At 35.8% G+C, this 27,908-nt stretch overlaps 1 protein-coding gene across 12 annotated transcripts in view; it reads left to right on the forward strand.

The window, feature by feature from the left end:
- The window catches only part of LOC131031824 (DNA mismatch repair protein MSH5), a 230,384-nt gene that overhangs the window by 141,874 nt on the left and 60,602 nt on the right, over positions 1-27,908 (forward strand). For 11 of the 12 annotated variants that reach the window (XR_009103290.2, XR_009103321.2, XR_009103316.2 and 8 more), the window contains 8 exons: positions 280-376; positions 714-803; positions 944-1,008; positions 1,117-1,175; positions 8,368-8,444; positions 8,569-8,658; positions 8,757-8,818; positions 8,917-8,978. Coding sequence is in view for 9 of the 12 variants with exons in the window: in XM_057962807.2 (XP_057818790.2) it covers positions 280-376; positions 714-803; positions 944-1,008; positions 1,117-1,175; positions 8,368-8,444; positions 8,569-8,658; positions 8,757-8,818; positions 8,917-8,978 (602 nt within the window). In the remaining 3 variants the exon portion in view is untranslated. The remainder of the gene's footprint in view (positions 1-279; positions 377-713; positions 804-943; positions 1,009-1,116; positions 1,176-8,367; positions 8,445-8,568; positions 8,659-8,756; positions 8,819-8,916; positions 8,979-27,908) is intronic. The other variant, XM_057962806.2, reaches the window with a different exon arrangement.

Raw genomic sequence — 27,908 nt, forward strand, 5'->3', positions numbered from 1 at the left:
ATTACAAATGTAAACCTTATCGTTTAACAATTATTTAATATTATTCTAATTATCAAGAGTGTATCCCTTTCAGTTATATTGCATGAATTATCAAATTCCAACCTCAGTAACGATGCCTTTTTTCTTAACTCAGTTGTTCATTCACTTCCAAGCAGAAATAAGATTTAATATGACTCGATCTTAACAAAACATTTCTGTTTTTAGAGTTTTTTACACCTGTCTTTCTGCTCTTTTACTCAATCTTTTTGAGATGCATTTTAAAGATGCTAGTTTATGTAGACATGGAAAGAGCTATCGTAAGGGATTTGGAGTTGCGTGTTCAACATTTCTCTATGCATTTGCATATGGCATCAAATTTTGTTGGGGAGCTAGACTGGTACGAAGTTTCTCCTACAAAATACTTATTGTAGAAGAGGCAATATTTATGTTAACTTTTGTATGTTTCTTTGGAATCTGATGTTCTTGATATATGAATATGTTTTATGATGAAAAAAATTCAAGCTTTTTAACTCTTCTCAAAGGTGATCTTCCTTTAGGATATCTTTTCAGTTCATTAGTTTAGTTCTATAGCTCTACTGCATCTCAATGTAAAAGATCTTTTAGTATGATTTAGGAATGACTGACTTGACTATGCATATGTGCTACTAGATAATTGTAAATACTGACATTCGATGTCATTTGTTTTATTTTGAACTCAATCACTACACCGTTAGCATTCTATCATTGGCATTAGTTGCGCGCCAGTACAATTATGTAAGGCCTGTACTTTCTGAGGACAGTACTCTCCAAATAAAAAATGGAAGGTACAAAATTTTTAGAGATCAGAGTTGGAATATCATGATTTATGATCTTCTATGAATGATATTAACCACTGTGAAGGAAACTTTCTTAGGCTGTTTGCTGAGATTAATTATTTTTAGTTTCTTGTAATTTCCGACTGCAGGCATGCTCTTCAAGAGATGATAGTGGAAACATTTGTCCCTAATGATACGATCATTACAAATGAAGGTGAACAAGTCAAACTATATATTTTTAGTTTGTCATACTAAAATTCTAGAAGAATTAATTGAATGAACTCTGTTTAACATTTAAGAATCTTAACATTTGATTTTTCAGGGCAGATCAGTATCATCACTGGCCCAAATTGTTCGGGAAAAAGCATATATATCAAACAGGTGGTTATAAAATCTTCCAATAAAAAAATTCTTCACATCATATTATTACAAGTTTTATAGTGATTTATAGGTTCCAATCTAGGTTCCTAATAATCAAAGGACCAGTCAATTGCATATTCATGAAAGTTAAAAAAAACTATTTGTGATGGAATCTGTTTTCTCTAAGGGAACCGAATTTATTCTTATTTAATATTTGACTGAATTTGATGTTCGTTTGTCGTACTAAAGTCACTAATTCAAGTTTTGCAACTCAAGATCAATACACGTGTGCATACTTTAAAGCAGATGATGATCCAAAGAGGAGACAATATGTAAGAACATGCGTGAAAGTGACAATAGATCGTCATAGTAGCATTAATCGTTTAAGGAATTAATCGGCAAAACAAAAATATAAGATTTTTTGAAAAAATTGGGAAAAAAACAGATTAAAGAAAAAGGGTAAATAATTTATTATTATTATTATATTATAATACAATAAAATAATAATTATTGTTAGTAGTAATTTTTTTTTTGCTCAATGTTATTAGTATTATTATTATATTATATTACATTATTAGTAATTTATTATTATTATAATATTATTATTTCTATTATATTAAGAATATTTATGTATAATTAATATTATTATATTATAATATTATAATACAATAAAATAATAATTATTGTTATTAGCATTATTATATTATACTATAAAAAAATATTATTATATTATAATAAGATTATATTAATAATAATATTATATGATTAATATAAATCTTGTATAATTATAATAATATAATATAAATATTAATATATTATTGTTATATTTATATTATGATTATACTATAGTAATATAACAATATAATGATTATATTAAATATGGAAGATTAAAACAATTGTGACAGATCAACGAATTTCATATCGCAAAAAACCTTATGCAGCTTCTGCCCAGTTCATTATTGAGGGCATTCGGGGGTGGTTTGGCTTTGAGCCGAGGAGGCTTGATATGGTTTGGTTCCGGAAACAAACCAGAAATCCATTCGACGGAATCACAAGCTTCAAAAACTTAACAACTAAATGACCAGCGATTAAGAACTTCCTAAACTAAAAACATTTCAACGCTCAACAATCGGCTCAATAGTCGTTTAGGGTTTTCCACGCCAACGGGTCAAATAAAAACATTTCAAAATCACTGACGGAAGTCTGAAATCTAGTCGCAGTCACATTTTCTGACCTTAAATCACTAGGTTTTATCCTGGAGGTCGTGAAAATTCGTTATGAAAATGGTCAAACCGTCAGTCAATGATTTTATAGGAAATCGCAAGAAAAAAATCGATATTCTAAAAGTTTCACGATTTTTGTCGATTAATCCAATATTTTACTTTTTTTTGCTTCTATGGATCTTGTGACGTGTGTGAGCATCTATGCTTCTCTTCCATAAGTGAATATATGAAGTACAAAAGATACTTATTGGAATGATCTGAAAGCACAAGGACCATGCATACGATCCACAGTTGCCTTTATAATTACACATTGCCAATGATAAGAAAGTAGGATAAGAATAAAGAAACACATATTATCTAGCAATTTGATTATGTACAATTATTTATGTGTATGATTACTTAACTATACAATCTCATAGACTTTGTATGTTTTTTTAGAAGTGACCCCTTACATAACTAGGACATAATGTGCATAATGGTCAATTTTCAATTAATTGCTAACAATAAATTGACCCTGATCTCTTTTGCACATGGCTGGACTCAAATTAAAATAGTTTGTTGCTGAAGCAATTCTAAGACAAGCCATAAAACTATGAATGGTTATGAGCTTGCAACAATATGGGGTCAATCCTAATTAAGAAATCAATGAAGAGTTTGTACATAGTGGTCATGAGTTATTTATTCAAGCCAATCAATAATCAGCTGGGACAGTTTGGTGTTTAAGACAGCAGATTGTAATGTTAATTTCTGATAAGTAGGAGATATTTTCCACAGCAAGTCAAATTATGATTGTAATGTTCCCAGCTTCGACATGATTTAGCAATTTTGTGAAGTTTCTAAAAAGAGACGAAATTCAGCTGGAACAGTTTATTGTAATGTTAATTTCTGATAAGTAGGAGATATTTTCCACAGCAAGTCAAATTATGATTGTAATGTTCCCACCCTCGACATGATTTAACAATTTCCTGAAATCTCTAAGAAGAGACGAAATTGCAAGGGTATAATAGATATTCATCTAAATACAAAGAATTATTTTTTCATCATATCCGATGTTACAGACACTAATACCATCGCCACTAGGGAAGACAAATCTGCAGATCGTGGGTTGTAAAATTCAGTAAGCAAAAATCGATCAATAAGTAATTGGTAAAGGGCGGACTAAATGACCAGCGATTAAGAACTTCCCAAGTATGAACAAACAAATGATAATCTAGAAAGCTGCGATTAGGGAAGAATGAAGAGGCATCCATTCCCAATAAGACGTGCAACCATTCGATCCATAAGATATATAATGGAATCGAGTCCACTCTAAGGTGGGGAGGAAGGAGCGCCTATGAGGATAGGATTGAAATGGTGAAGTATGGAGGCACATAATCTGAAGACGCATATAGAACATTATCAACATCATTTGTATATACATAAAGTAGAGTTCGACGGGTAATGAGAATATGTAATTTGAATTAGTGGAATTCATATCATACTCACGTTGGTGAAAATATTAGGAACAACAACGTATATAAATTTGGAACAGTCCACTCCTATATTCAATCCATATATTATATCAAGCTTATATTGTACGATATTAGGCCAATGCAAGTTCGTAAACTCTGCAAGTCTGTATAAAACATATCAGCTTATTCAGATCAACCTTCTTACGTTAGCAATTGTCTTGCATATTGTCAGCACAATACATTCGATTTATTTAGGATGTCCCATACATCACAGAACCAACACTTTGATATTCAAGAGGGAATTCATATACATTGATCAGTTTACGTAAAGTAATTGGACTTTAAGATTTATATAGTTGACATGAAGAGGTGCATCTCTCTCACACAGGGAGGGATATAAAGAAGAGGAATCAAAGCATCCAGTGACATTAGAATCTGTCACATCAAAACTATTATTAAGTTACAGGCAGTATGCCAGGGGAACATTAAATTCCCATTGTCAAATCAGAGGAAGATAAATTTTGCTCTCCGAACTATTCTTGAATTTTATAGTGAAATTATTTAATTAAAAAAATTGTGTTTATTAATATAGTGCAACTCTAATTCGAAGTTAGAATTGTTGTTTCAGGATTAAATCTTCGTATATCTCGAATGGGGACATTACAGTGGTATCAAAGAAATGATCCTGCCATCCTGGAGGGTAAAAAGATAGATTAGGAGCAGCACTTTCAGATTTACATGCATAATTGTTTCTATCAGACATAGCAACAGTGGCAAAAAGAATTCGTTGTACTTAGATGAATATCTATTATCCCCTTTGCAATTTTGTCTCTTCTTAGAGACTTCACGAAATTGCTAAATCATGTTGAGGGTGAGAACATTACAATGATATTGCTATCAAGATTCAACTGTGTAGTTTTTGAGTCAAATTCATTGACCCATGTTTCATGAGTAGTGGTTCACAAGAACCCATCTCTCATGAGAGTGAATGGTCCACTTAGCACTCACTGCATCTGGGTGATGCTCAGAAAGGTGAAGCGTTGGACCTTCCTGGGAGGTCACCCATCCCAGTACTACTCCAACTCAAGCGCACTTAACCACATAGTTTTCTCCAAGGTTAAATCCACTGAGCTTGTGACCATGGATAATTTGGCTTGCTGTGGAAAATATTTTCTACTTATCAATTGATAAGCTTAAGGGGCTCTATAATGAATGGTTCATAAGGCACAACACTTGCTAGAGGTTTTGGAAACGGGGTTGCATGCTAAGTGGGTTTAACCTTGGAGGAACCTCCGTAGTTAAGCGCACTTTAGTTGTAGTACTCGGATGGGTGACCTCCTAGGAAGGCCCAATGCTTCACCTTTGTGAGCATCAACTAGATACAATGAGTGCAAAGTGGACCATTCATTCTCATGAGAGATGGGTTCTTGTGAACCACTACTAATGAAACATGGGTCAATGAGTTTGACTCAAAAACTACACAGTTGAATCCTGAATCCTGATATCGATATCATAATGTTAATTTCTGATGTTTTGTTTTATATTGAAAGCGTGCCAGCAATTTATTATATTGTATAAATTAGTTTATGAAAATTTTATGGAAGAAATATGTTCGGATAACCTTGAAGGAATTCTCCAAGTAATTACACAACTAAAACTTATCAAAATCAGTTACATGCAATCTGTTTGATTAAATGCCTATTCGCTGAATTTGGAAAGGGAAAAAAATTAAAAAAATTGGTACAGAATTAGCAGGGTTTTTTACATCAGCCCCCCAAAAAGCTTGCCAAATCCACTAACCAAAGCCATGAACATGAACCAAGATTCAAGCTAGAAACAACTCTTGAGCTATTACCACAAGTCCACAATTGATTGAATTGAGACAATACCATAGATGAAAAGATGAAAAATTGATAAACAAGTTTTTGCAAAATGTGCATTTTGTATGGGTATCAACAAAAGTCACAAGAAACTGTTGGTTGGGGACACTATCTATCATTTGTAGAGAGGGTGACTTAGGTGAGTGTAATGGATGAGTTACAAGACATTCTCAAGAGTTTGGATGAGAGAGTCAAATAGGAGGGATAAACTCTTCTTCTACTGCGGCTTGTCAGGATGTTGCAAAGTATGTTTAATTATTTTTTGCTCTTGATAAATAGAATGTTGGCTTGGACATAGTTTGTTGAGTCTTTTTGCACATACACTGTTATGACTGTAATGTCCCCTATTTATAGACTATCAATTACCAAGGGCAACATCTATGTTACTACCTTCTATTGCTATTAATTGAGCATAACTAACTAATTCTTTGTAATATAACTTATAATGTCAATAAAAACCATGCCTAAACCCCAAACCAATCTGACCCTATTCCTGGAAGAGGGCTTGGCTGCCTAGGGCGCTTGACACCACCTCCTTAATGTAACCCGGTTTACCGGAACTCAGTCCATTCACCCTTGGGGTCTGCAGCCCAGATTTCAGGAGTATTCCTTTCACCCTTGGGGCTTTTAATTGAAGTGGTTTTACTCTGCCCTTCCCTAGTAGCACCCATCTCCCTTGGGGAATAGAAAATACAGAACTGGTTATGGTTTAGGACTGTTTTAAGACATTCTGTTTTCGTTTAAAAAATTATCAATTATTTATTTATCCTGTTACCTATTTATTTATGAACCTCTGATTTGTATCTTTGATTAACTCTTATTTGATATACTTAAATTAATTGGTAGTCATGTTCTTTGATAAATTTATTTATTTATATTTGATGCATTTAGTATCAATGTAAATCTGGTTAAGTACTCTCTACTTATAATCTTCAATGGATTACTAATTATTTTCTGTGTATATATTCATATAATTTCTCTCTCTCTCTCTCTCTCTCTCTCTCTCTCTCTCTCTCTCTCTCTCTATATATATATATATATATGGTTAACTTATTTTTCCCTTGATTTACCATATCATATTATTATTCTTTCTGCTATTAAATTAGGATGTGAATTCCTTATATTATATTAATTTCTGCTTTCACTTTTAATAATTAATCATTCATATTATTATTATATTATTTACTGCTGTTATTGTAATTCCCCAGCATATATTTAGTGTAGCTTATGTTCCTCTAACCATGTTACCTTAATTATTATTAAGAAAGGAGTTTTCATATTATAAATAATGTAAGTTAATTTTCACGTACCACTGAGAAACTGTTTACCAGTTCGATAGCCCAGCAACTGCCAGCATCCGATATCCTTCCCCCCCTTTCCTTGAATGATTTGGGAGTGTCTTTATATATATTGTAATAGGAATGACAAGTCACGTTGCAAGAGACATGACTCGTACATGTTCATAATAATCTCCTTAACTAATTGCACCACTTCATGATAATCGCACATCTTGATGGTTTGTTAATTCATCGTTTGACATAAATAATCCCTTTGATGGTTCTAATGTTTATTCATTTAACTTCATCTTACATGCAATTGCTGCTTTCCCTTATATTGACAAATCACTGCCTTAACAGCGGCAGCTCTAAGTGTTCCTCACAGCACTCTGACACTTAATAAAAAAAAACACAAACTTAATAAATCCTTTAATTATCAGAAATTGGGGACCACAAATAATTTGGCACAAGGAAGTGGTCAAACTTTCGATAATAGTTTGGTAAGAGATAATGAAGACAAACTTTCGATAATAGTTTGGGAAGAGATAATGAAGACCCATGGAATTAAGCTTTGCCTTTTAATCTTCTACGCTACTCATATTGATACCTTGAAATGTTATTTTGGCAGATAATATTTGTTTTAAATGCAACCTTTCATATTCTTATGATCACTGCGTCCAGTATTGAAACATTCATTTACTATGTATTCGGCTGTTTGGATTTGGGGACATGACAATGACTTAGATATTTTTTGTAAGTCTGATAGCTCAATGGAAAACATAATAAGAATTTGTTTCAAATGTCATGTTTTCAAGATAATCACATGTGCAACTAGTGAAATTTCTCATACATATAGCTACAGAGTTGAGTATGATAGTCTAAAACAAGAACTATTGAGTGTGGCTTTATATGCTCATCTGAACAACCATATAGATGTAAAAACCTGCATAACAGCTCCCAAACAAGTGATTATCAAAACTTCATTCATTTTGTCCAACAATCTGCATGCTTTCGCATTTAAGAATAATCCCTTATATAATGCCAAGTCTCTTAGTAATGCAGCCCTAGATTCAGCTGTAAAGTCAAGGTTAGAGCATGGTTTGAATCTTTAGAAACTCACGATAGGAGTTTAGTGGAGTCTCTGTCATATTTATCCTAATCGAATCTTATGATCCACACATACTAATGTGAAGCATTCATCATGCTTAATTTATTAATTTGATATCACAATGGTGAATATTTTCTCAATTGTAGATAAAAAATTCCAAGCTTTGGAAGGTTTTGTTGAACATTATCTTGATTATGGGAATGGGATTTTGCTAAATATTTGAAATATGAAAATATTGATGTTGTAAATAATTAGTGAAGCTATTGATTAACAGGTTGCCCTTATAGTTTTCTTGTCGCATATTGGAAGCTTTGTGCCGGCAGATTCTGCAATAGTTGGTATCACAGACAGGTTCATTATTATCATTATGGGAATTTGAAAAAAACTGTTTACGTCAATTTTTAAGTTCTGTATGAAATTGCTTTATGCTTTGTAACTTTTTTTCTAATCATGAAATGTTGTGATATTGTGACAGGATATTTTTTGGAGTTGTCAACAAACATACAATTACTAGTGAGCAGTCGACATTTATGATGGATCTTCATCAAGTTGGCATTATGCTAAGGTGGACTGTGAAATAACAGTTTTCAAGTCAATGTTGATACAGTTTTTATTTTTCATTTTAATCTTTGATCCCCTAAACCCATTTTTTATTTTTTGTAGGCATGCAACTTCAAGATCTTTGTGTTTAATTGATGAATTTGGGAAAGGAACACTAAAAGCAGGTCATAATAATAATTCCAACTTTTATTTCTCTGGTTAATGCACTAGCTTATGTATTGGTAAGAAGGCTAGACTGAAGTTTCTAACACCTTTTTCATAGATGGGATTGGGCTTTTGTGTGCCACTCTCAAGCATTTTGCAGCTTACAAGTATCCACCCAAGGTATCTATAGATAAATCCTTAAGATAGTATATGTTAGTTTCTTTCTGAAAATTGAAAATTTAGTACTGTTTCCCTATTGAAAGGATTTATGAATTGTACATGTTTCATTTTCACAATAGTCACACAATTAATGTACATGAGAATAAGATAATGTAAGATTCAAGGAATCATAAGAGTTAGAGAAGATAGTATATGCAATTTTTTGTAATTATTAATTGATATATAACAGATAGATGAAGAGTGCATGTGAAGTGTGGTGGTTGCAGATAAACATCTGCACATCTCTCGCATCAGTGACCACTCCTCTAATCTAGTCAATCTTCCCCTTGTCCTTGAGTGCATTGTTCATGGCATGCACACAACAAGGGGTTCACCAAATGTGTCTATAGGCTGCCTCAATGAGTCTCCTTGCTGCTCTACACACATGGGCCGCATCTGTCACTACTTGGACCACATTTTGTGACCCAACCTCCTCAATAGCCTCCCTGAGGACCTGAAACTGAAAATCAGCATCTTTGCGATGCCCTGTACAATCAATTGCTCTAAGGATGTATGGGCCCTCTGCACATGTGACCATAATGTTGATGAGTGGATGATGGCTAATGTTCGTCCACCCATCCATAACTATGGTGCACCTCGATGCCACCCAACATGCCTTCATCTTCTCCATCAAAATATTGATCTTGGAATAGCACTTATCCAAGATCGAGGTCTTCATTTTCGTCTCACCTGGTGGCACATAAGATGTTCCTCCCTTTGCCACCATAGCCATCATCTCCCTATAATAAGGGGACCGTGTAACATGAAATGGAATGCCATTGGCAAAGAAGAACTTGCCAGTGGATTCATCTATCTCATCTCTCAGTTGCACATTAAATATATCAGCAATGGGGTAACTTTGTGGTGTTTGCAACCTACGTTTCCTTGCCCTAGCGACACCAGAAGTGGAAGTGGATGGAGATCCAAACATCATTCCTCCCGTCTGCGAAGCATGAGAAGTATGAGGCAGATTTTGGCTGTGCTAAAGGGCTACCCTAGTAGGCAAAGTAGTAGGCATTGAAATATTTGTGTCATTTGGAACCCCCCAAACCCTGTTAAACTCAATTCTATACTTTATATTTTTAGCTTCCTTCAAAAACTTACAATGACTCACACCTTTTCTTGTCCAAAAAGGAAAGTGTGCATTCACCCTACTAATTCTACCAAACCATTTAGTGTCACAAATGTTGCACTTCCACTTCCTTGTTCCCCCACCTGAATGTGATATGCCTTGTACTGATATTCTTGAAGCAAACTGTTTGAGAGGAGACTTAGGATCAAAAGTACCCCTAGCATAGGGTGCCAATAACTTTGAAGGGCAACCTATACTAGCTACTGCACTCGCCATGGAACTAGATTGGGCTCCAAGATCAGCCCCATGGTCACCCCCCTCATTTTCAAGTTCAAATTCTAAATCATTTTCACTATAAGAATGGATTTCCATCTCATCCTCACTCATGTGTTGGGAGCTCATTGTGAAATTGACATTGCATTTGAGGAATGATTTGGTTGTGCTTATCTCCATTTGTAGCATTAAACACATCTAAAGCAACAACAACTGCTGATTTGATGAGAGTATATTAGATAAGTTGTATGAAAAGCCTTCAGCATCAAATAAGGTATTTCTAATGAAGTGGTTGTTTAATTTGAAATGGTTGAAGGTAGTTATGTGCCAGACCATTTAAATTAATTTAATAATATTACCAATTAGTTATCTTATGTAAATGTAGTTTTTGATGAAGAGATTCGAGAACTATTAGTTTTGTGTTCTTTGCCAAAAAGATGGAATAGTTTGGTTATGGTAATCAGTATCTTTGTTTTTGGTTCAATTACATTAAAATATGATGATGTTGTTGGTGTAATCCTAAGCGAAGAAATGTGAAGGAAGAGCACATGTGAGATTCCAACATCGGGTAATGCTTTGAATGTAGAAGATAGAGGAAGATCAAAAGAAAGAGAGAAGAGTCCAAGAGGTCATAGGAAATTGCGAGGAAGATCAAAATCCAAAGGTAGAGATATTGGTTGCTGGTATTGTGGCAAGCAAGGTCACATCAAAAGGAATTGCTAGTCTTATAAGAAATATGTAAATCAATGAAAAGAAGATGAAGCCAATGTAGTTTTCAAAGAAGACGATGGTGTTCTTATTCTAACCTCTGAAGAAATTACAATTGATGTTTGGGTGTTTGATTTGGGAGTTTCATTTCACGCCACTTCGTGAAACGAGTATTTCAAAAATTTACAAAGTGGTGACTTTGGTAAGGTTTTTCTTAGAAATAATAAATCATGATATTATTGGCAAAGGGGATATTTGGTTAAAATTGAAAAATGGAAATAGTTGGCTGGTACAGGATGTTAGATATGTTCCTCAACTCAAACAAAATTTAATTTCAGCTGCACAATTGGGCTCTCAAGGATGTGAAGTCACTTTTGAATCCAATAGATGTAAATTAACAAAAGGAGCCTTGGTAATTGCTTGGGGTAGAAAATTAGGCACCCTATATGTAGTAGAGAGTCACCTTGAAGTAGGAGTTGTTCATCCCACACTAACTCTTTCATTGCCTATAAAATCTCTGTCACTATGTGAGGCCTTGGCTGCTTGGAAGAGGGCTTTGGACCAATCTGAAAGCGAGAAGACTCGTGCCAATGAGCTGGACCAAGCCTTCAATGAGGCTTCATGTGAGATGGGCAATTTAGATGATGTAGCTGATTCAATCATTGAGGAATTCCTTAGCATGTTGGAATCTATTATAGTTAAAGACATTAATGATAATGGTAGAGGAGAATATAAATCTGTGGAGGACAACTTTCAAACCAATTCTGGAATTATAGAGCCTTAAAAAGCATGGAACCAGAGCTCATTTGAAGGAGCTAAATGTGGTAAAGAAAATTGCAAGAATATAGAGTTTTTAAAGGCATAGATTCGGCTATTCACAATTGCAATAATTTTCAAGACATTTTTGAGATGTTTGGACCATTTGTTGATGGATTGAAGTTTGATGGAGGATCATATAGCTCCATGCCAAAAACATTTATCAATGAAATTATAGGCATAGCTCACAAGAACAATGTTAATATTGGTACCAGTAATTGGGTTAATCATTTACTATAGAGAGGGCCTAGTGTTTTCAGACAATATGTGTAGGAATGCAAAGACTTGGGTTTTTATGTCATAGATTTGAATATTGATTCACTCATGATTCCTGTAGAGAACCTCTTGTGGCTGATTAGGATGATAAAGAGTGAGAGGTGAAAAGTAAAGCCTAAATTTGGGATACAGTTTGAGGCAATCAATAATAAATAATAACAATACTATCAAAATACAATAGAATAGACAATGACTAATAAGAAGCCTATTTAAGCATCGCGTATATATTACGATCCTAATAAGACTCCCCAAAGGAAAGAAAAAATGTATCATTAACCCCAAATCATTTTGTAGAGGATGCGATTTGTTTATATTATAGGGAGATGCGATCTGTTTGGAATGATGCAACCTTTTCTCTGGTAAGATATAAGAAGTCACTGAAATCGTCCACAGCAGGGAGGTGGAACGAGGACGAGATTAACTATTTAGGGGAAGATTACAGGGAGAGGAGATCAGTACCGTTATTAATTACACGCAGTGACATCCTTGTCTTGGGTGGTATACATAGGAATGTATATAATACGAATGCTTAATATATAAAACTGATAATGTTATCGGTTTTATATAGAATTTAACAATAATACTAAACTGCAATATTCATAACAGTGGCAGACCAGATCTGACACAGTCAGATCTGTCTGTCTTTAGCAGCTACTTACTATATTAATAAACTAGGTTTGAAAGCACTAATATTAATGATTTATTAAAAAATAATTAGCAGACATAAGTAATTGGTAATATTACTTATTTAATTATTTTATGTGTATATACTCAAATGAGAATAAGTATATATATATATATATATATATATATATATATATATATATATATATATATATATATATATATATATATATATATATATATATATATATATATATGCTATTAGATTGTAAATCAGAAAGAGTCCATAAGATAAAAGACGATAAGGAGGATATGTTTATATGTATAATCATTGTTACTACTATCAAAGGAAATGTTTTCATGTCTGGACATCATAATTGGTTTGACACTTGCATTAAGAATTATGAATGTAGGATAGATGAACAAATTATTTATAATAGTTAATTGGTTGGGCAATGGATTCCGGTTAAGATGGAAATGTCTCCCAATATATTTTGTTTGAGTCATAAGTATATTGAAATAGATTGATTATGGTTTAAACATGTCCCAGTAGGGGACATTACAAGTGGACAAATTACTTGGGTCCTTTGTTTATCCTCCTAAGCAGAAAGATATGATCAAAGATGTGGATTTATTAATCAGGAAGATGGAGAGGTGCTTGGACGTTGGAGCAGATTTAATCATGATTGATGTAGATGGTGTAAGCAGATATTCAGAGTCATTGCACACTGATGCTATAGCAAACATAATTAGGCATCTAGGCCTTGAGAAAACTATGTTTGAAGCATGCAGTACAAAAATACTCGAGTGGTCTGTGGGAAGATATGGATTGAGGATTAACCTCTTCGTGCATCATTCTCTTGTAGGTAAATTTATTAAATTTATGGTGATGGTATGGATAAATTGTCACTTGTTGATCAAGCAACTATTGAATATGGAGCGACCATGGGATTCTTCCTTTAGATCATGTGCCTTTGGAGTATGTGAATTTGATTGGCCATAGTGATGAGACAATAAATATGATTGAGGCTTATCTTCGTACAATTAGTGCTGGTGTGAAAGTGGGACAATTCGAAATTGATGTCTTTACAATGATGACATAGAAAACAAAGGTTGTGACTAGTCTAACAAAAGAAATTGAAGGGTTTTTCAAGCAAAACAAAGTTGCTTATGTTAAAGGTGCTATAAAGATTGTATCTAGAAGTGAAGTATCAATGGATCTTTTAGACGGTGGAAATAGTACTGTGAAAGGGAGAACAAAAAATCCGAATATGCATTCCTCGTTTCTTAACCACCCCTGAAGCTTAGGAGAGGAAGATGACGGGCTTCTAGATGCTTTGTTCAGGGTTGCAGAGTAGGGGAACAAAGGAGTACGTGACCATGTTGTGTATGTGTTTAAGGGTTCTTTAATGGATGGAGGAATGTATTTTGCACCTGTAGAGTGTGGTGTTCCTACTTGTGGATTAATGGGTTAGTTTGTGCTTGAAAAAGTAGTAAGATAAGATTTTTCGATAAGAGATTTTTGCAATCACTTGGAAAAGACTCATCTGAAGTGTTCTTGAACAAAATTTGGAGGAGTTAAAGTCTTGCATATTTTCTTTGTGGCTGATTACAATGTGAGATTAAGAATGGAAATACAGGGGATATCATTATTCGTAGCAATATGCATTCGATTTCAAGTGGGAGATTGTTGAGGATGTGAAGTCCAACGATCATGTCCATTCCTTTCTTCTTCTCCCCGTCTCTTCATATTTGAAGAGTTAAACATTTGTATATAAGAATGGGTGCAGATTGTGTATTATGCATCTAAGAAACAATGAAAAATATACTACCCTGCTTGAGAGCAGATGTAACCGTATTAGAGAACCACTATAAATTTGGTGTTGTGTCTTGTTTGTTTTCTGAATTTCTAATTTCGTTTTTGATTTCGTTTATTTGCTATTAGTTGTGTAACAATTTGCACTCTACACAAACTCAATCCACTGTAGATAAGACCAAAGAAACTCCTTTCAAGAGGTTAAACCAACATTTGCTAAACACTCCCAAGCATACACACGTATCCACATCCAAGAATTTGCACCAAACAATAAAATCGATAATTGTAATTGAACACCCAGCAAGGACTCTTGATTCTCCTATGATTTCTTTAAGCACCACGATTTTGGCAAAAGCATCACAAAAATTCCAAAGAAGAATCCATGTCTCCTCTTTGGGAAGTCAAATGAAATTCCCACACACCATCAATGCATCAAACTTTGTCTTTTGTGAATAAGAGTAATGATTCTAAAATACCCACGTATTCCTCAAATTCCCTAAGAACAAAGATAGTGCCTAACAAAGATTTTTGACTATTCAAGGCCATGTAGGCTCTTGGGACTTTAACCTTCAGATAATGATAGAAAGAAAGCTGACTCCAAAGAGACAAAAACTCCTTATGCCATGATAACTGGAAAATTCAAATAATGCCAAAAACTAGTTCCTTTCACCATGTCACTTTAGATTGAAAGATTAATATTTTTTTTACCTTCAAGGCTTGTGGCTGGTGAAGGAGGCTCAATTTGTCTTTTCTAGAAAATTTGTCTCATTTGCATATTTGTCTTATTTGTTATTCCTTATCTTTTACCTACGATTTGTTTTCTTCTGTTTTTTTTTTTTCTCTTGCACTACCTTAATCTCCTCAGACCTCCACACAAGCAAACACTAATTAAAAATTTATAAACCTTATGCCACAATAAGGGACTAGCGACCAACTTCATTCATTTTTACTACTTCAAGCCAACGTCACATCTTCTTTTGTCTTCTAGTGCTAATCTCAACTCGACTAGCTTCCCAGAATCTCTCCAATCATATCACCTTCAAAGGGGGAAAACTCAACCACAACCACATAGGAAATCTTGTTCTTTCTAGGAAACCCAACAAACTTAGGTCAAACTGAAATGATTTCAAAACTAACAACTTCAATCATAACTAGAATTATCAAACAATAAACCAATCTGCCATCAAACCTAGAAGAACACCTTTTTGCCCAAGTTGAGACTCAAAGTGAATCCCATAGCATCAACAAGGGTGAATCTCTCACTACTATAGTAGATCTTCTTCAGAAGAATTTCCATCTTCCTGAAGGTTGAAACTAACAATCCTCAAAACCCCAGGGGTTTCTACAGAGACAAACTAACATAATCTTCAACACATCCCAAATGAGCTCCTCAAATGCCTTTTAATACATTTCCTAACTTTTGGAAATAACCATTTAAATTCATTTCATCTAATTAAGCTCCCATTTTACTCTGAAAATGACCTTTTCATTTTACTTGAGGTCTCTGTTAAAAGCGCCCACAATTTAAAATTTTCTGTCCCAATCTCGGCAAGCTATGCCACTAAGGTGATTGTAACATATTTTAATATAATTTTTAGCATCCTTAGTAAAAATAATTAAACTAAACCATTAATGCACCAAATTAGTGATCAGAATCAAAATCTAATTGCACTAGAGTGATCCCAATGAAGAATAATGACAAATGGAGCTAACCAAACAACTTACTATAAATATATGTCGTCTCCAAGATTCTTGGATTCCAAAGTGAAAACCAAAAAATAACTTCTGAAAGATGCATATGAGTCCTCTAGATCGCTTGAGCTCATTGGAATCATCAAATAACTTATCTAACCAAACAAACACCCACCGAAAATGTAAAATGCAATTGCAGTGCAAGAAAACCCTATAATTGGGACATTACAAAGAAGCAAGGAAATATGAACTAGATTAGTCAGGCACAACTTGAATTTTGTGACGTGGGAATAGATATCTTTGGCGCAACTGTATCTTTGTTGGTTGGGCCAATACTATTCAAATTGTGGGCCTTTCTAGCATTGGTGTGGATATGGAATTGCTAGAAGCTCCCATTTATAGCACAAGAATCTCCTTCTTCGTGAATCGATCATTTCTTGTGCGTGGCATCTCAAATTCCAATGCGGGTCAAGTTTGTGGTCATTGATGGTTGCCTTTGGAGTATGGTGTTATCTTTGGGAGTGGATAAATCTTGGAGTATTTTATATAGCTTACTCTTGTGCTTAAGACATCAAGAATTTTGAGTCTATTTTTGAATTTGGAAGTTTCTAAAGCTGTGTGACTTCATGTCGTATTTGATATATTTTTTGAGCACATAGTATGGTCTTGAGTCATGAGTTTGGGAACAGTAGCGTGGAAAGTTATTTGGTTGTGGCATTAGAGCTTCCAAGTAGCCAATGTTCTTCCTTTGTGGGTAATGGTTGGTAACAACTCTATTTGAAGAGCAGTTTCATATCATGGCCATTTATTTGGTGAAGGCACTCTCCAACAACAAGCACTTAGTCCTTACATCAGTTCATTCTTCATGTTGTTCATTGTTGAGCATGGAAAATAATAGGGTGCAATGAATACCTATAACACTTTCAAGACAAAATTATCTTTCCCATATTGAGTATTGCAAAAATAATATTTATCGTATTCATAACATTTGATGCTATTATTATCTTTGATTTGTGCTCTTCCTCTACTTCCCATTGATGAATGTTAATATGAATGAAACATTCACACAGAAAATCAGGCAAGACATTTACATTCAAAACCATTCATTCAGCAGTAAAAGTTAAAGCATAGCACTGTCGTATCTTGTGATCCAGATTGATGAGTCGAGGCTGCTACTCAGGGGGAGTAGTCAATGAGTCAGTTTTGTGAGTTAGTTTTATGTTTTGATTGCAAATATGTGTCCTTGTCATTGATATCAAAGGGGAGGTGGTAGGGTGACAAATAGCTCTTTTTCATTTATCTCTGATGCTGTGAGATTCTTGACTGAGCACTTGTGGCTTAGCATTTGAGGGCAAGGTGTGTTCTTTTGATATAAATTTCAAGTGCATATTGAGTAAGGTCTTTATAGGTAAATATAGAGATAGAGATAGGGAGGAAGAAATAGGGTATGTGTTTGTATACGAGTTAGAGAGAGATTAGGAGAGATAGAGGGAGAAATGGAGTGAATAAGAGAGATAAAGAGATATACATAGAGAGGGAGAGGGAGAGATGGGAAGATAGAGATAGAGCGTGGGCAAGGGTGAGCGATAAAGGAGACGATGGAGACAACTAACAAAGAGAGGAGAGTGGGAGAGAGGGGAAATAAAGAGATATACAAAGAGATGAGAGTGGGAGAGGGGGGAAATAAAGAGATATACAAAGAGAGGAGAGTGGGATGGAGAAACAAGGTGTGTCTATGTGTGAGAGTGAGAGAGAGATATAAAGATGTAAATAGGAAGAAAGAAACATGGTGTGTTTGTTTGTGTGTGAGAAGTGTGTCATGTCCCCTCCTTACCTTTGTCTAGCAGAGCCATGCGAGTCAGCTTATTATGGGATCTTGTAGGCTGACAGTGGTGGATAGAGACTCAGTGAGGATATTCAGTGTTTCGGATTTGGTAAACTGGCAGTAGTAGACCAGTTTGGAGCAGTTCCTTAATTTTAGGAGGCAGTTCCTACATTTGTGGAGGCTATTCCTACTATTTAGGAGGTTTTGACAGTATCCAGGGTTGGGTTTCCATGAGACTATTCCTTGGTTTCAGTTTCAGAAGATTTGGGTATGTTTCCTAGTTTCTAGGAGCATCCCTAGATTTTAGGGATAAGATTGCCAGTGGATCCATGATTTCCGACTTCAGTCACAAACAGGTGGCAGGTTTCATTTCAGGCTTTTGGAGTCATTTGAGCCTTCTGCAGCTATTTGGGTTATATTTTTAATATATTTAAATATTTCCTAAGTTGGCGTTTAATTAATTAAATAAGACTATGTTTATAGCCATTTTGGAGTAATAAGGGGTTTTTGGCTTCATCTGGATGCATATGCCCATGTGTTATAGCTCGTTGGAAAGGTCTTGAACTTTTCTAAATGTTTCCCATTTGTCAGGGACCCTTTTGATGAACGAAATTCTTTTATATTTAAAAAGTGGCGTTTTCTCTATACTTGGTGACTAAAAATGAGAAATAAGACTTTATAAGCCTAAGCACACTTTTCATACACTTTTAGGGTTCGAGCTAGAGCGGAGGAGTTATAAGGAGATGGTAACCTAATTATGATGTATCTTTTACACATTTTCATCTTTGATTTGGAGAATTTGCTCTGGAGAGCGATTCAACATCTGGGACGAAAACCCCAAGGTCTTGCCTGTCTGGGACGTAGCCCCCAACACACTGGTTATTTGGTTCTTGTATTCAGTTTTCAATGCCTTAGAGTTGGTACAACATCTTTTCTGGAGGATTCAGTGGATAGAGTTAGGGTTCAGCGTGGAGATTGGGGTTTCCAGCTTGGCATCACCTAACAACTGTACGATCGTACTTTGCATCCGTTTCTCTTCCCACGTGGAGCTATGTAAGAGCTTGGATGTTTGCCACAGCTTCCTTGATTACAGTATTCACTCTTCATCCAGGTTGGACTCATTGCATATTGTAATCTTCCTGGAATTGTTTGGAATCACTATCTGGATCATTATTTGATTTAAATAATAGAAATCTGCTTGGTATGATTCTGATTTGGCTATGTATGAACATTTATTTCTAGTACTCTTTTCATGTACTTGTTCTTCAATTATTACTTGCTAAAAACTATCAAAACATAAAAAGAACTCAACCTTCTGCAACTTCTGTCTATTTCTGGAAGAATATAGTAATAAACAGGAAATTCAAGTAAAATAATTAAAAAAACTACAACAGATCAGCGAAGGGATCCATCAAGGATCTTTCAGTGGTATCAGAGCTATTTGCCTACCAGTCTATGGGGCTAAGTTTTATTTTTCTTCTATGCATCTGAGAAGAAGTGACTTATACAGATACTATACCCGTAGAAGAGCTTAGTACGAGTGTGAGAGTAGGAGAGAACAGGAACCTATCATGGCAGATGAACAGGTGGGTGCCGGAGTAAATCACGCTGAGGAAGACAAGAGAGAGAGATGATGAGGACTCTCATCACTACCCAGCCCAGGATTGTTCAGACCTTAGACAGGATACAGGTTACCCTGGAGTGGTTGGAAGTGGACAAACACAGAGGCAGACGGAGTAGATCAGTATCTGTGGCTGGAAGCCAACATAGTCAGGGATCTCATACATCAGCTGGGAGCTCTCATCATTCCCCTAGGCATGAGAGACATCATACACCAGTTAGGGATAGACCATTACTTCCTCGGTTTATACCAGGTGAGCAGTCAATACAGGTAGAGCCACCAGAGGTGGATTTTCAGGATTCAGTCAGGGCGGCTACAACTGAGTGGAGAGCCCTACCCCCAGAGGATGTTTTTCCTTTTCCACAATATTGTGCACATTGTAGAGATACCGCCAGGTTCAGAGGAGACGGGGGCTATAGGCCTCAACAACAAAACTATGACCTCAGTAGAGCTACTGGGAAGATCACATTGGCTACATATGATGGGACTAGTGGTACGAGTGCACGAGAATGGGTGCACAAGCTGGATATATATCTATCACTGAGACCCATGCCTGAGAGTGATGCTATTCAGTTTGCTGTCTTACATTTAGATGGGGTTGCCTATGACTGGTGGCACGACAGATTGGTCACCCAAGACCACGCCATGGTCCACTCCTATGCAAAGTTCACTAAGCGCCTCATTTCTAGATTTGACCATAAGGACACAAAGCTCTATTATAGGGAGCTAGCATATCTGAGATAGATTGGGCATGCAAAGGCGTATATTAATGAGTTCAAGCGTATTGCAGTTATGGTACCTGATATGCCCCACAGGCGCATTGTGATGCTATTCATTGAGGGACTACAGGACAGGCTTAAGGGATGGGTACGTGCTTTCAAGCCGACCACTCTTAAGGATGCCATAGATGTGACATTGAGACTGGACACCATTCCTACTTCTTATCAGACAGATAAGAAGCCGTTCAGGGATTCACAACCTCCTTAGAAGGCCAATACCTCTCAGTTTAGAGATGGACAGAGAGCTAGACCTCCTAGGATGGACTAGGAGACACAGAATGATCTGAGAAGGAGGAAACTATGCTTCTCATGCAAAGAGCCTTGGGAGCCCGAACACCATTGTATGGGCAAGGGCAAGGTTCATTTGATTGAGGTGACATCTGAGTTGGGAGATGAGGAGGTACCTGACATTGATGTTGAGGATTGTACAGAGGAGGTTGAACAGGAGCAACCACAGTTGGAGATAGACACCCCTGAGCCTTTGGTGTCAGCCAAAGTGACTATTGCTACCCTTTCCAGTTATCCCAGGTTTCACGCCTTTCGATTGAAAGGTACACTTAGGGGTCAGCGGGTTATTAGTTCTGTAGACACAAGCGCCACGCACAATTTTATTGATCATAAGTTAGTTGATAGGCGTGGGGTTATAGTTTGAGGAGTTTGGGGGGTTTGGAGTTAAGGTTGCAGATGGTGCAGTTTTGGGCTATACTAAACGGATTCCACAACTTAGTATTCAGATGGGGGATTATACTCTGACAGATGACTTTTATGTGCTTCCGTTGGAGGATTATGATGTGGTTTTGGGCATGCAGTGGTTATAGGGTATTGGGCGATACATTATTGATCACCATCGTATGCAGTTAGAGTTCCTTTCTGGAGGGAAGAAGACTATCTTTGAGGGCATCTTCAGATGGTGGGCCTAAAGAGGTGTCTTCTCGCAGGATGGAGACTATTATTAGACATAATGATGTGACGTGGGGTACACATTGTTTTGTGAAGTCCAAAACACCTACACCTCAGGATAGCAGGGAATTTCATGTTGATATTCAGTCAGTGATGGATCGTCATGGGAGAGTCTTTGGTGACATACCTCCTGGTGTACCTCCAGATAGAGGGTTTGAGCATGGGATAGAGATGGAGGATGGAGCTAAGCCAGTGATTACCACTCCGTATTGTCATCCTAGAGCCTACAACGATGAGATTGAGAAGACTATTCACGAGTTGTTGGACATGGGTTTCATTCGCCCGAGCTCTAGCCCCTTTGCTTCTTCTGTAGTGCTTGTTAAGAAGAAGGATGGGACTCTGTGAATGTGTATAGATTACAAGGCCTTGAACAAGAAGACAGTCAAGAACATATACCCTATTTTATGCATTGATGAGTTGTTGGATGAGCTTCATGGAGCTATCTACTTCTCTAAGATTGATCTTCGTTCAGGTTACCATCAGATACGTGTACAAGCAGAGGATGTACACAAGATTGCCTTCCGTTGTCACTATGGACACTATGAGTTCTTGGTAATGCCTTTTGGCCTCACCAATGCACCGGCCACTTTCCAGTCTTGTATGAACCATATCTTCAACAAGCAGTTGAGGAAGTCGGTTCTAGTGTTCTTTGACGACATTTTGATTTACAGTCGCACTTGGGAGGACCATCTCAGACATGTTGAGGAGGTACTTAGCATTATGGAGAGCCAGTCTCTATTTGCTAAGTTGTCCAAATGTGAGTTTGGACTTAGAGAGGTCTTATATTTGGGTCATGTGATCAGTGTTGATGGAGTGAACGTGCATGAGGAGAAGATTCAGATGATTCGAGATTGGCCCCGCCCTCGGAACATTACTGAGTTACGTGGGTTCCTTGGTCTATGTGCTTATTACATGAGATTTGTGAGGGGTTTCTCTCAGTTGGCAGCACCCTTGACAGACCTCACAAAGAAAGGGGCATTCAGATGGACAGAACAGGCACAAGGGGTCTTTGACAAACTCAAGGAGGTTATGAGCACTTGCCCAGTTTTGGCACTCCCTGACTTCTCGCAGCCATTTGTTCTGGAGTGTGATGCTTCAGGTTTGGGCATAGGAGCGGTTTTGATGCAGAACAGACACCCCATTGCCTATGAGAGTAGGAAGCTGCGAGATAATGAGAGATTGTACTCCACCTATGATAAGGAAATGTTGGCTATCATGCATGCCTTAGCCAAATTTAGACAGTATCTTGTTGGCAGCAAATTCGTGGTAAGAACAGACCACAATAGTCTGAAATATTTCCTAGATCAGACAGAGCTCAATGATCGACAACAAAAATGGGTGAGCAAGATTCAGGCTTATGATTTCGATATCGAATACATAAAGGGGAAGAATAATACTGAGGCTGATGCACTTTCTAGAAAACCCTCACTTGCTGCCCTATGTTCATTGAGCGAGATTTCAGCAGATTGGAAGGCTCAACTTTTAGTTGAGTATTCCAAAAATCAGCATGCTTGTGAGGTCATGGATGGATTGGTAGTGGATGATAGATACAGTGTGGTAGATGACGTTATCTACTACAAGGGTAGGGTTTATCTTGTTCTTGGTTTATAGTTGAAGGAACAAATTTTGCATGCTTTTCATGATACTCCCACAACAGGACATCCAGGGTATGGTAAGACTTATTGAGCGGTCCGAGAGAGATTCTCGTGGAAGGGTCTCAAAGATGACGTTTTGCGTCATGTTCGTGAGTGTATGACTTGTTAGCAGAACAAGTCGAAGCATACCTACCCCGCTGGCTTGTTACAACCCTTGCCTATACTGGAACAAAAGTGGATAGGGATTTCTATGGATTTCATTACAGGTCTTCCTCGGGTTTAGGCTAAAGATTGTATCTATGTTGTAGTAGATAGATTAACAAAATATGCCCACTTCTTTCCCATTGCAGTTGATTTCTCAGCATCTCAGGTGGCTGAGCTATTTTTCAGAGAGGTATTTAGACTCCATGGTCTTCCGAAGACCATAGTGAGTGACAGGGATAGTAGATTCATGAGTTCCTTTTGGCGGGAACTTTTCAGACTAGCAGGCATAGAGTTGACACCTAGTACTAGTTACCACCCTTAAATAGATGGACATACCGAGATAGTCAATAAGTGGATTGAGGGATATTTGTGCAGCTACGTGTCGGGGCAACAGAAGGCATGGGTACGCTAGTTGTATTTGGGCGAGTATTGTTACAATACTACACACCACATGTCCATAGATATGACTCCTTTCAGAGCTCTTTATGGTTACGAGGCATTATCCTTCATTGATTTGGCTTTGAGTGACAGTAGAGTTCCTTTGGCTCAGGATTGGTTACAGGAGAACCAGGACTTCATGACATCTCTCAGGGAGAACTTACAGCATGCTCAGAATCAACAAAAGATGTACGCTGATCGGCATAGGACTGAGAGGACATTTGAGGTGGGTGAGATGGTTTTCGTACGCTTACAGCGACACCGACAGAGCACCCTTAAAGGGTGGGGAGCTGAGAAACTCAAACCTCATTTTTATGGGCCATATAGAGTTCTCAGGCGCGTTGGAGAGGTTGCTTATGAGGTTGAGTTACCACCTGGTAGTAAAATTCATAATGTGTTTCACGTATCATGCCGGAAAAAGGCCCTTGGACAACATATTCCAGTATCACCCGATTTGCCTCCCATGGATGAGGAAGGTAAATTGACTTTGGTTGCTGAAGAGATTCTTGAGGTGAGGGAACGACGGCTGAGAAGCAGGGTGATTCAGGAGTATTTGGTACGTTGGAGAGATCTTCCCATAGAGGATGCCACTTGGGAGGGTGAGTCAATTTTGCAACATCCAGCGTTGCAGTTGCTTGTGGGAAAGCATCTTCGAGAGGGGAGGACTGTCATGTCCCCTCTTTAGCTCTGTCTAGCAGAGCCATGTGAGTCATCTTATTATGGGGTCTTGTAGGCTGACAGTGGTGGATAGAGACTCAGTGAGGATATTTAGTGTTTGGGATTTGGTGTTATGGCAGTAGTAGACTAGTTTTGAGTAGTTCCTACATTTGTGGAGGCTATTCCTACTATTTAGGAGGTTATGACAGTATCCAGGGTTGGGTTTCCATGAGACTATTCCTTGGTTTCAGTTTCAAAAGATTTGGGTATGTTTCCTAGTTTCTAGGAGCATCCCTAGATTTTAGGGATAAGATTGCTAGTGGATTCATGATTTCCGACTTCAATCACAGACAAGTGGCAGGTTCCGTTTCAGGCTTTTGGAGTCATTTGAGCCTTCTGCAGCTATTTGGGTTATATTTTTAATATATTTAAATATTTCCTAAGTTAGCGTTTAATTAATTAAATAAGGCTATGTTTATAGCCATTTTGGAGTAATAAGGGGTTTTTGGCTTCATCTGGATGCATATGCCCATGTGTTATAGCTTGTTGGAAAGGTCTTGAACTTTTCTAAATGTTTCCCATTTGTCAGGGACCCTTTTGATGAACGGAATTCTTTTATATTTAAAAAGTGGCGTTTTCTCTATACTTGGCGACCAAAAATGAGAAATAAGACTTTATAAGCCTAAGCGCACTTTTCATACACTTTTAGGGTTTGAGCTAGAGGGGAGGAGCTATAAGGAGATGGTAACCTAATTATGATGTATCTTTTACACATTTTCATCTTTGATTTGGAGAATTTGCTTTGGAGAGCGATTCAGCAGCTGGGACGAAAACCCTAGGGTCTTGCCTGTCTGGGACGTAGCCCCAACATAGTGGTTATTTGGTTCTTGCATTCAGTTTTCAGTGCCTTAGAGTTGGTACGACATCTTTTCTGGAGGATTCAGTGGTTAGAGTTAGGGTTCAACGTGGAGATTGGGGTTTCCATCTTGGCTTCACCTAACAACCGTATAGCCGTACTTTGCATCCGTTTCTCTTCCCACGTGGAGCTATGTAAGAGCTCGGATGTTTGCCGCAGCCTCCTTCTTGATTACAGTATTCACTCTTCATCCAAGTTGGACTCATTGCATATTGTAATCTTCTTGGAATTGTTTGGAATCACTATCTGGATAATTATTTGATTTAAATAATCAGAAATCTGCTTGGTACGATTTTGATCTGGCTGTGTATGAACATTTATTTCCAGATTTCTTTTCATGTACTTGTTCTTCAATTATTACTTGCTAAAAAGTATCAAAACATAAAAAGAACTCAACCTTCTACAACTTCTGTCTATTTCTAGAAGATTATAGTAATAAATAGGAAATTCAATTAAAATAACTAAAAAAACTACAACAGATCAGCGGAGGGATCCATCAGGGATCTTTCAAAGTGAGCGAGAGATATGGAGATAGAGATAGACATCTTAAAGGCGAATTTATTGAATATCTTTAATCAAATGACATGCTACCTTGAGCATAACTTCTTAGGGACACATTGTATCCTTTAATTGTTGGTATGAGACGACTACTCAGAAGTTGGCTTCCCTCATTCTAACTCTATAACTTTTAATTTAGTATTAGATTTTAAATTTATTTTGTTGTATGAATTAAAAAATTAAAAAAAAATAAAATTTTACAATAATTAAAATTTCAATAAAAAAATAATTGTAAATTAAATTAATTCTAATAACCATTAATTTTTTTATTTTTTTTCATAAAAAGACAGAAATAATTAAAATAAATTTCAAACCTAAATCTAAATTAAAAATTGAAATATAATAAACTAAATGCAAAATCCAAATATCTAAAAATATTAATTTAAAAAATTAACAATAAAAAAACTTAATTAATAAATAATTAAAAAAATTAAAATTAATTTTTTATTTATTAGAATTGGAATATTAATAATATGTGCTCCTTCAAGATACAACTAATATATTACAAACAATATCAACATTAACTGAGAGATAAATTGAATATTAAAATAAAAATTTCTTATAAAATTGAACTTATAATTAAATTTTTAAAATTAAAATTGTACCTCAAATAAAATATTAGAAATAAAAATAAACTCTATTAAAATTGTTAAAACTTAAAGTTTAGCTTTCATATTTAAATTACGTAAAAACAGACTTAAAAAGTTAAAAATAAACTATGTATAGCACTTTATTATAAGTGTATTTAAGAAGGGAATTCACAAATAATTTCCATATTCTAATGTTTTTTCTTTAAAAGTTACATGTAATATTTTGTTGTGTAAATGAGTATCAAATTTAATATAATCATCATAAATATATTGAAATTTTCAAATATATATTTTTTTCATTTAATTAATTTTAATATATTAAAAAAAATAATAAAATTATATAATATGTATATTACATAAATTTTATGTTCAATTATTTGTACATATAATTTTTTAAAATTTTGTTTTCTATTCTATTAATATAAATGAAAGTTTTGAGTTATTTATATTAATAGAATAGGAAACAAAATTTTAAAAAATTATATGTAAAAGTAATTGAACATAAGATTTATGTAATATAATATTATACAACTTTTATTATATAAAAATTAATTAAATGAAAAAAACATAATTGAAAATAAATTATTAAAATTATGGGGGTTGACCCCATAGTGCAACAGTTGTTGCGAGCTCAATGTTGATACTAGGTCGTCAGTTCAATTCTCACGCTTGGCGTTTGATAAAGAACAAAGATTGGAGAAAGAACGACGATAGGAGGATGGTGATTGCTCGACGACGGCAAGAGACGAGGCGTGGAGACTGAAGACGGTGGTGAGACGAGGCGTGGAGACTGAAGAGGGTGGTTGGAGATATAGACAACACGATGAAGGCTAGCAGAGCAGGAGGATTGGACAAGCTAATAGGCAGAAGGATGGAGGTTGGAAGATGAACATGGATGTCATGTAAGGCAGAAAACAATCGCTACAACAAAGGTGTTAATGCCTCATTTCTACATGCTGGAAGGAAGATGTGGCACAATGCACAAAGGGGGTGAAGATAAGGAGAGGAGAAATAGGAGAGATAAGGAGGGAATGATAAGGAGAGGATAAATAAGTAGGAAGGAGAGATCAAGACGAGATTGAGGAAGAATGAAAGTCGATACATTTGGTCTGAAGTTAATCCGAGCATTTGAGGATGAGGCCTCTAAAAAATGTGGCCTCACTAGTTCATAGCTCTAGTCAAAAGCATTCACCATTACCAATTAAAAAAAAATAAAAAAATTATGAATTGCGATAAAGTTAAGTTTTAAATGCTAATATAATAGAAAACAAAGTTTTAAAAAATTATGTATAAAAATAATTGAATGTAAAATTTATATAATATGAATGCAAGACAACTTATATTATCATATTTAATACATAAAAATTAATTAAATGAAAAAAATATACTTAAAAGTAAATTATTAAATTAATTTATCAAATATTAAAATATAATTAATTTTATGAGTTCCCATGAAGTTAGTTTTTAAAAA

The sequence above is a fragment of the Cryptomeria japonica genome, chromosome 6, assembly GCF_030272615.1.
Source record: "Cryptomeria japonica chromosome 6, Sugi_1.0, whole genome shotgun sequence".
NCBI lineage: Eukaryota > Viridiplantae > Streptophyta > Pinopsida > Cupressales > Cupressaceae > Cryptomeria > Cryptomeria japonica.